This window comes from Mus caroli, chromosome 9, assembly GCF_900094665.2.
Source record: "Mus caroli chromosome 9, CAROLI_EIJ_v1.1, whole genome shotgun sequence".
NCBI lineage: Eukaryota > Metazoa > Chordata > Mammalia > Rodentia > Muridae > Mus > Mus caroli.
Window position 1 is genome coordinate 51,248,377 of NC_034578.1, and position 10,567 is coordinate 51,258,943.

General features: G+C 45.2%; 1 protein-coding gene across 2 annotated transcripts in view; it reads right to left on the minus strand.

The window, feature by feature from the left end:
* Dmxl2 (Dmx like 2) overlaps window positions 1–4,197 on the minus strand; it is a 141,593-nt gene extending 137,396 nt beyond the window's left edge. For both annotated transcript variants that reach the window (XM_029481293.1, XM_021171445.2), the window contains exon 1: window positions 3,869–4,197. In XM_029481293.1, coding sequence (XP_029337153.1) covers window positions 3,869–3,955 — 87 coding nt within the window. In that variant the 5' untranslated portion in view covers window positions 3,956–4,197. The remainder of the gene's footprint in view (window positions 1–3,868) is intronic.
* Window positions 4,198–10,567: the final 6,370 nt, after the last annotated feature.

The following is a 10,567-nucleotide window of genomic DNA, read 5'->3' on the forward strand; positions in this document are numbered from 1 at the left end:
TCTCTCTCTCTCTCTCTCTCTCTCTCTTTCTTTCTCTCTCTCTCACACACACACACACCTACACACACACACACACAAGCAGACTGATTTTAAAAAGGTGATGCTTAAGCTGGGCACTGGTGGCGCACGCCTTTAATCCCAGCACTCAGGAGGCAGAGGCAAGCGAATTTCTGAGTTCGAGGCCAGCCTGGTCTACAGGCTGAGTTCCAGGTCAGCCAGAGCTACACAGAGAAACCCCGTCTCAAAAAACCAAAAAATAAAAAATAAAAAAGGTGATGCTTTAAAGAATGGTATAAAAAATGTCATTTTAAAATAGACTTACAAAGTCACAGTTGGATGATGAGAGAATAAAAGCTGCTGCCATCTGACAGGCAGGACACAAATGGAAACCATCCCAGTTAACACATCACCTATGAAGTGACACATCACTGGACACACACACCACAAGCTTCACCATGTCCACACAGCATAAGCCGGGACATCATGACATCGCCAAGCAGCCACTCACAGCCAGCCAACCAAGCTCCCAAGGCATGCAGTGAACTACACAGTGCGCTCTTTTTCCATTATTACAATGTCACAAACATTGAAAAACTTACAATTTTCATCTTCAATTGTTTTCAGTTTATAGATTCCAAGTAAATTATCTATTCTATTTTGAAAAGATCCCAAATACATCAGGCAACACATTAACTAACAACCACTAGCTAGCTACAAAGCAGACTTTCCTTCTATACCGCCTGCACCTAGAGGAAAACACATACAAACACACATGTACAAGCACACACAAACAGTACAGAAAGGCTGTTAAGAAGAAACAAAGCCCACCACATGAATCGTCACAAGACTCATTCCAGCCATGCTTGGCAGTCCTTCAGTCACCTGATCAGAACTGAAGGCTTCTTTATCAAACATAAACTATAAAGTCAACTGACATGCTCTGTGCAAAGAGACTTTATTTTCTGCAATTTTATCTTTACCATATATAGTTTTTGAGGCATTTCTTAGTTGATTCTGGAATGCTTGGAAACAATTTTATCTTTAAGCAAATATGGTTTCATAGTGCCCAGAAGATCATTTCTAGTTCACAGCGAGGTAACTGGAACGTGGCTTTCATAATTAAGTTACTAAAATGAAACGTGTGCAAATAGATTTGTTATTTGAGCTTGCCAAGGGGTCAAAATAAGATTGTCACAGCCAAAACCGGGCGTGGTGGCACACACCTTTAATCCCAGCACTCAGGAGGCAGAGGCAGGCCAGCCTGGTCTACAGAGTGAGTTCCAGGACAGCCAGGGCTACACAGAGAAATCCTGTCCCGAAAAACCAAAAAAAAAAAAAAAAAAAGATTATCACAGCCAGCATTCTAAACCAAATAAAATTTTCAAGATATAGCTGAGAAAATAATAACCAAGGCTGTCCCAATGAACATGAATATGTAGTCTGCAGGATGCGTGAGACAGTTCAGGGATAAAGGGCAAAGGACTTGAAGCCTGTGACCAGCATCCATGCCAGGTGGCTCACAACCCCTTATAACTTCACTCCAATGGATCTGACCCCTCCAGCCTCTAAGGACACCTGCACTCACCTGCAAAGACCCACACACTAGCATACACACATACACATAATTTAAAACAAAATAAATATTTTAAAATATGGGCTTTGGTTAGATCACTATGTCACAGAGGGATCAATGTGAGGAAAAGAGTCAAAATGAAAGACAGTAAGTAGTAGGCTATCTGACAGTGATTCTTTATACAGCTACCGGGAGAGACTATATATTCCCCGGGAAGGGGCGTGATGCAATAGTGCAAAAACAAACAAAAAACAAAAAAACAAAACAAAACAAAACCCACCACCCTAGCAGCTATGAGAAGCAATGAACGGCTGGGATGAGTGGAAGGCATCCCATTTGGAAGCTTCCACACTAACACAAGGTGGTGAGTACAGACACTGAAAGGGGTGAATCTGGTAGGCATTACACAATCAGACTCGGTGACAGAATAAATTCAAATGGAAACTATGGCCACAGATGGCCTGTGGCCTGCCTGCACCTGCAAAGCACTGATGGTTCTTACACTGACTGGCCTTTCCAGGCAGAATCTAGTTTAACTCTGTAAACCAGCTCTGCCGGGAGCTAAGAGAAACACTGTTTTTTTGGTGTTGTTTCATTTATTTTAAGCATAGATTCATACCTCTACCACCTAAGTACTACAGGTGTGTGTGCCACCACACCCAGCTAGTGCCTCACTTTTAGATGGACCCGGTAAACTACCAGCACCCCACAAGGGAAAATCTCCATAATCAAAAATCCAGATTTATTTCTTGAAGGAAACTCTCTTATGATCCTACGGTAGGTCCTCCTCCTTTCCTGAAAGACACAAAGGTTTTGTGTGTGTGTGTGTGTGTGTGTGTTTTCTCTCTCTATTCTTCAAATAGCCTCCACACACTTAAAGACCAAGCTCCAGCCTATGCTAATATTATTGGGCTGGTATTTTTTTAACAATTTTCGTTGTGGGGGAGGGGCAAACCTGAATACACAGTAAGCATATGGAGGTTAGAGGGCAACCTGACATGAGTTTGTCCTCTCCTTCCACCATGTGAGTCATGAGGGGGTTGAATTCAAGTCTCTAGGTTTGGTAACAAGCACCTTTATCCAGCAAGCCATGTCACAGGGCCCTAGACTGATGTTTTAAGTCACATGTGTAGCAAACTCAGCACCACTGATTAGTGAAAGAATAATATGTCAAACAACCCTATTTTTAAAAGTATTCTTTCAAAACTAGAACAATGCTGAGCTGACTACATCTTAAAATTATTAAGGCCAAGAAGCAACCTTGTTGGGGTTTTATTTTTAATGAATCACAAAACATTAAAAACAGATAAAGTGTTCCAGAATGCAGTGCTACATAATGATTCTGCAGTTTTGCTGTAATTTTTCCTGCAGTTTTACAAACATGCTGCTGTAGACATCAAATCAAATGATGTCTACAAAGCATTCCGTTGTCTAAAAAGCATATTACTAAGCAATATCCAATTTTATTAAGCATAATGATTATCAATATGTACTTAATAGAGGTCTCACTAATACAATTCCTTCTAAGAAGGACCATGTACATACTTAATATAAAAAACCCATTATTAATCCGTGTGAATCTTACAAAATAATCTCTAGGAGAGCTTGATTTTATCAGCCTTTTCTCAAAAAAGGATTGATGAATCCCACCCATCTGGCTGAGAAACTGTCTATGTCGTGTAGGGAGGTGCTGGTTTCCAAAACGCTATGTTTACATACATTTTTATTACACACCTAAGGAAAGTCTTAAAATGTAACATTGCTTCAGGCTTTAAAAAAATTAAAAAAAAAAAAAAAAAAACTAGCTTGCAAAGATTAAGTTAATACCTGAAAGGATTACCGAAACGGAACCCTGAGCTAGATAAGACAGGCCACTCATGAAAAGGTGACTTCCATTCTAACTCTTTCAGGGAGAGAGCGGATTTTTCTCTTCCCTTGTGCTAAAATTCTACCTCGGAAGATACTGAGGGCGCGTTTAAAGCCGCAGGCTGCTCCAGAGGCCAGGGAGCAGCACCGCCTCCATACCCTGAGACCAAGACCGTTCGCTGCCAGCCAGGAGCAGGTGGAAGCCGCCCCGGGCTTCGGCCGCTGCCAACACCTCCCTCCCGGCACCGCAGCCCCCGGGGCTGCCCCGAACCTTCCATCCCCGCCACCCGCGCACTCACCGGGCGGGCGGGCGGGCGGACGAGGGCGGTGATTCCTCATCCTTCCCCCACCCCCGCCCAAGCCCAGAGCCCAGGGGGCGTGGGTGGGCTCGTCGCTCGCAGCCCTACGGGAGGCCCCAGCTCTGCTCACCGTGAAGGGGACGTCCCCGACGCTGCCCACCGAATAGCAGTTGTCTCCAGGGTTGACAGCCCCGGTGAGGACCTGATGCAGATGCATCTCGGGATTCCGGCTGGAATGAGCTCTGCGCCAGAGGAGGATGAGTCCCGCGCCCGGCCGCAGCCGCTCTTCCTGTGCGTCCTCGGGACTCAGCGCCCCGCTCGCCTGTCGTCTGCCGGCCGCCGCCCGGCCATGAGAGGCTCCGGCCGCCGCAGCCCGACCGCCGCTCGGCTGCGGAAATGCCCGGATGCTCCCACGGCCTGCCGCACCGGCGCACAGTGCGGGCGCAGGGCCGCGGCGCGTGCGAGGCGGGGGCGGCGCCGGGGAGCGCGCAAGCGGGGCGCGTGCGAGGTCGTCACGCCGCGCGCCAGGGAGAGGCCGGCGCGCGCCCGGCGCGGGGACGCGGCGCGCAGGCAAAAGAACGCGCTCACACGGGAAGCCGCGCTCTCGGCGCCGCGCGTGCGCGTGCGCGCGCCACCGTCTCCAGGACAACTGCGCGCGCTGCGACGCGCGGACCCTCTGTGCCGGTTGCGCGCGCAGACGTGCGGGAGTTCCCTGGGAGCCGGGGGACCAGACCTCCAGGGGCGGGGCCAGGGGGCCGGCCTGTTTTGCTAAGTGTTTAAGCGTCTCTCGAGGACAGAGCGTGCTGGTCAGTACCGCTGACCTCAGGGGAAGGACACTACCATCACTGGGCAATCCCATGATCTTAAGGTCCTTCTGTCTACTTTAAAGTATGCAGCATCTTACAGCCTTTAAGGGATGCTGAACTCCCCCGACAGCAAATTGTTGTGCTCACACTTTTTCTCACACGTCCCCCTAGAGACCAGTGATCCCTCTATCTAAATGTGTTTTCCCCCAGGGTGTGATGTCATGAAATCGCAGAATCGCCTGCTTCCAGGCTGTCTGCTAATTTGAAATCAGATCCCTGCCCCCACTACACACACACACACACACACACACACACACACACACACACCGGGTCAATTCATTGCGATTTTTAGCTCAGGTTGTAGAAAAGAAACCGCGGCACGGAACAAAGGTTAACGAGGAAAATTTTAAGACCAAACACGCACAAGGCTTACAAAAGATACAAAAATTGGTGAGGTCACAATATGTTAACTAGGGGGCTGGAAGGATATCTCTGAGGACATAGAGTAATGAGTCCCTGGATTCAATTTTGACAGGCTAGGAGCAACTAGGAATAAAGCATTATAATAAAGAAATTAGGAGAGCTAGAAAGTAAAATGTCTGGGGGAGACACTAAATTCAATGCTTGAGGCAGGTGGTACTGTATATCAGTTAGGAGAAAGATATGATAGTTAACAAGAAATAAACGCACCCAGGGGGTTCTGTGTCCAGGGCTTTCGAGACACTGAATCCACTGAGAAGCCCAGATTTTGTTCTGCCTGTCCTGAAGGCTATCTGCTACTTCTGAGCTGAAATGTGTAATCAGGTGACTGTGCCGAGGGTGGAGAGAATGGAGGCAGATTCCGCATGTTTACTGTTCCGGGAAAGCAGCAGAAGTAATCAACTAATTCCCAGCGACCTTTTTCATCTATATAAATCTATATAAATTTATATAAAGGATATAAAGCATATCCTTTTTCATCTATAGTGGCATAAACCCCCAGGCTAAGATCTCGGGGGGGGGGGTCACTCCCCACCTCCACCATCCATTTCTCTTCACAATCCATGCACCTCACCGGCTCCCCAGCCCTCTTCCTGTCGCTCCGCCTTCACAGCTTCTCACTTAACTACCCTAGTTGCTGCCCATGTGCTGTCTTCAGTACATTCTCTCTCCAATCCATCCAGAGAAACAGTCTTCTGTTTGGTTTAGGGCGTGCTGGGAAGCGAAGCCAGGACCTGGCCCCAGCTAGGTAAACCCTCTGTCACTGAGCTATGCCATCAGCCCAAGAAACCATTTTAATCTATAGTTGCTCCCATTCCCTAGAAGTTAAAAGTCCACATTCCTCAACTTGTCTGACAATCCATTCGATCTAGTTTTGCCTAATCTCCCTGTTTTAGCTCAGGCTGTTCTATTACCCACTAGTTTCCAGCCCCCCTGAATCAATGCCATTCTCCAGAGCATTCTAGGGTTTTTTTCATTCTTCCCTGACTTAACTCATGCTCTTTGTACTCTCTGGCATGCCTTCCTCCCCTTGCTGACCTGAGAAACCATACTGTAACTCCTAAGTCACCTTGACTATCTCCAAATACCTTAAGGCTTCCTCCTTTATGACACTCATAACACACACACACCCACAATAATATGTTTGATTATGCTGTATGTTTATTTACTAGATTCCATAGACATTTCAAGTTAAGGTCAGTATTTAATTTTCCCTAGTACTAGGATTGTAGAACTTTATTGACATATAAGAGTAAAAGATAAATAACAGCATCCAGCCAGGCATGGTAGCACATACCTATAATTCCCAGAATTACAGAGCCTGAGGCAGTAGCACTACTTTAAATTCAAGGTTAGCCTGAGCTATGTAGTAAATTCAAGGCCAACCTAGAATACATACCCAGATCCTGTCTCAAAAAAACAAATCCTCATACTAAATCTGTTGTCATTTCTATCTTTTTTGTAAATCTCATTTTATTTTTTTAAAGATTTATTTATTTACTATATGTAATGACACTGTAGATGTTTTCTTCAGACACTTTTTCTTCTCGCTCTGGCCCGGCCCCTCTCACTCACTGTAGCTGTCTTCAGACACCCCAGAAGAGGGAGTCAGATCTCATTATGGGTGGTTGTGAGCCACCATGTGGTTGCTGGCATTTGAGCTCATGACCTTCGGAAAAGCAGTTGGTGCTCTTAACTGCTGAGCCATCTCTCCAGCCCCACTTCTATCTTTTTATTTCTATCTTTTGACGCTACCTGCAATTTACTGAATTCTGGGAAATCACTGATTCTGTATATTTAGTGATAGACAGCTGACCATGAATAAAAGATAGAAAGCTATGTGACTAAAAAGAAACACATTAAAGATATAACAGAGAGCAAAACAAAAGTTATCATAACCAATGAAGTTCCATGTTGTGCATAAATAAACATGAAAATAAATACTAGAGTTGTTCCTTTGTCGTACCAGCTTCTATTGCACATGTAGGCATAGCATATATCTGTAAAAACTGTATAGAGTGGCCAAATACAATAAATTAAAATAAATTTCTGTGTAAGGAAGTTTAATTCCTGTAGATAAAGATTTCCTGCCAGGCAGTGATGATTCACGCCTTTAATACTAGAACTTGGGAGACAAAAGCAGGTGGATCTCTGTGAGTTTGAAGCCAGCCTAGTCTACAGAGCAAGTTACAGGACAGACAGGGCTATACAGAGGAACCCTGTCTTGGGAAGAAAAAAATCAGTAGAAACTAGAAAAAAAGCAGAATAACAATTAGAAGCAATTCTAACACTATATTCATAAGCAGAAGCCAAATGTTTTGTTAAATGTCAAATAACAGAAGAAAAATGGAAGGTGTGTTACAGAGCCAGTTTTAGGGAGAACAAACAGTTAGCAAGAAGGAAACAATGTCAGAAAGAGTTCAAGCTAGGTGTGCCTGCTCACCCCTGCAATCCAGCACTCAAGAAGCTGGGCCAACGGATCACCTTGTGAGATCCTATCTCTATCTAATTGGCGACCAACCTCAATCTCCACACTCACAACCGAAAGAAACCGCATTTTAAAGCCTGGAAGCCTGAAACCCATGCTTCAGGGCTAGCTCAGCCAGTAAAGAGCTTGACTCAAAAGCAGGAGGATTTGAGTTCAATCCCTAGAATGCAGTTTAAAAAGGAAGGGGAAAAAAGCAGGTGTAGTGGTACATGCTTGTAATCCCAGCACTGGGGAAGACTCAGAGCTGGACAGATCCCTGGAACTCACCATCCAGCCAGAGAGAGACCATGTCAGGAAAAACAAAAAACAAAACACACAAGATAGCAGGCTCCTAAGGAAAGACATCCAAGGTGGACTTGTAGATAGACAGGCAGACACAGACACAAGCACCCATTGTTAATACTAGATTCTGGATGAACCTTCACTGCATTCGGAAACTGAGACAAACCCACTATCAGTCAAATCATCCCAAGACCGACTAAAGTGCTACTGATTTCTCATCACTTAAGTACTTCACAGCCAGGTGAATGCCACCACATCATGGTGGCATTCCATGATGTGTGGATCCATTCACAGGACTGTGAAGCAGAATCTAAAGCTAGCTTCCACCTTCCCCTTCCTTCCTCAGGAGTCCTTAAATGACTGTCTCGGGGTTGCAGATGGCAAGATAAGTCTCCCCGATCATAACCAAGCCTCATACTGGCCGCCTGCAAACTCACTCTCAGCTAATAGCTTCTTTGATAGTCCTCCATTTCATTTCTTCTTTATCCATCTGCTCTTCTGCATGGACCTAAAAATAAAGAAGGTTCTGCTTTCTGATTTGGAAATGACTGTCTGGCCTGGAACTTTCAAGGCTCACTAGGCAGGCCTCAAACTGACACAGATAGACCTGAGCTGAGATTAAAGCTCCTTTAAATTAACAAAGCATTTGGCTCAAGCGATGGCTCTGTGGTTTAGAGCTCTGGCTGCTCTTCCAGACGACTTAGGTTTGATTCCCAGCACCAAAATGGGCCCCTCAACAACCATCTGTAACTCCCATTCCAGGGGATTCAATGACTCTCTCTTCTGGCTTCTGCAGGTCAGCAGGAAGGCCTGTGGGGTGCACGCATGCAAGCAAAATATCAATACAAGTAAAATAAATATTTAAAAAATTAAATTAACAAAGCAAGCAAACACAATTGTAAGGTAACTTGTCCTCGGGTTTTGTTTGGTTTTGAAGCAGAGGCTCAGGCCGCCCATGCTGGCCTCCAACTCAGGATGTAACTTGAGCTGAACTTCACTGCTGCTGCTTCTGCTTGCTCCCTTCTAGTGTTGGGATTGCAGGCGTGCGCCACTACCACCACTACCAGCTCTACAGGTTTTAGTCGTAAATGCCTTCGGGTTGGATTTAATGACACGTTGAATGTCAGAGGGCCTTAGTTTCCCAGCAGTAATCACAAAGCCCACGCCCAAAATGTAGTGGCTGAGAATAACAATATACAGTATCTTAGTGTCTGGGGATAAAGAATTCAATAGCAGCTTAGGTGAAAGGTTCCGGTTCAGATACAGTGAAAATGTCAGCTTGATATGAAGTAAAAGAAGCTTGATACAAAAGCCTGCATAGCGCTTGATTCCATTTCTATACAACTTTACAGAATACTGATATGGTTTCCTTGGACAGAAAGGGAAAAAGAAAATAACTTTTTTATTAGATATTTTCTTTATTTACATTTTAAATTTTATCCCCTTTCCTCATTTCCCCTCCAAAACCTCCATCCCCTGCCCCTCCCCCTGCTCACTAACCCACCCACTCCCTATTCCCTGTCCTGACATTCCCCTACACTGGGGCATCGAGCCTTCACAGGACCAAGGGCCTCTCCTCTCATTGATGTCCCACAAGGCCATCCTTTGCTACATAATGGGCTGAAGCCTTGAGTCCCTCCTTGTGTACTCATTGGTTAGTGGTTTAGACCCTGGGAACTCTGGGGTACTGGCTAGTTCATATTGTTGTTCCTCCTATGGGGCTGCAAACCCCCTCAGCTCCTTGGATCCTTTCTCTAGCTCCTTCATTGGGAACTCTCTGCTCAGTAAGATGGATGGCTGTGAGCATCCAATTCTGTATTTGCCAGGTACTGGCAGAGCCTCTCAGAAGACAGCTATATCAGGCTCCTGTCAGCAAGTACTCGTTGGCATCCACAATAGTGTGGGGTTGCTTTTTGACATGATACAAATAAGTGTTTTAAAATAAAAATGTAGTCATGGTATTTCTGCAAGTTTATAATAAATCATTGAATAATATAGCTGGAATTAGTGAATTTTATGACAAATAAATGATAATCTTTCTCTTTTTTTCAATTTTTTATTAGATATTTTCTTCATTTACATTTCAAATGCTATCCCAAAAGTCCCCTATACCCTCCCTACACCCTGCTCCCCAGCCCACCCATTCCTGCTTCCTGGCCCTGGCATTCCCCTGTACTGGGACATATAATCTTTGCAAGACCAAGGGCCTCTCCTCCCAATGATGGCTGGTTAGGCCATCTTCTGCTACATATGCAACTAGAGACAAAAGCTCTGGGGGTACTGATTAGTTCATATTGTTGTTCCTCCTATAGCATTGCAGACCCCTTTAGCTCCTTGGGTACTTTCTCTAGCTCCTTCATTGGGGGCCCTATGCTCCATCCAATAGATGACTGTGAGCATCCACTTCTGTATTTGCCAGGCACTGGCATAGCCTCACAAGAGATAGCTATATCAGGGTCCTGTCAGCAAAATCTTGCTGGCATATGCAATAGTGTCTGGGTTTGGTGGTTATTTATGGGATGGATCCCTGGGTGGGACAGCCTCTGGATGGTCTTTCCTTCCTTTTCAGCTCTGAACTTTGTCTCTGTAACTCCTTCCATGGGTATTTTGTTCCCCATTCTAAGAAGGAACTAAGTATCCACACTTTGGTCTTCCTTCCTCTTGAGTTTCATACGTATGCAAATTGTATCTTGGGTATTCTAAGTTTCTGGGCTAATATCCACTTATCAGTGAGTGCATATCATGTGTGTTCTTTTGTGATTGGGTTACCTCA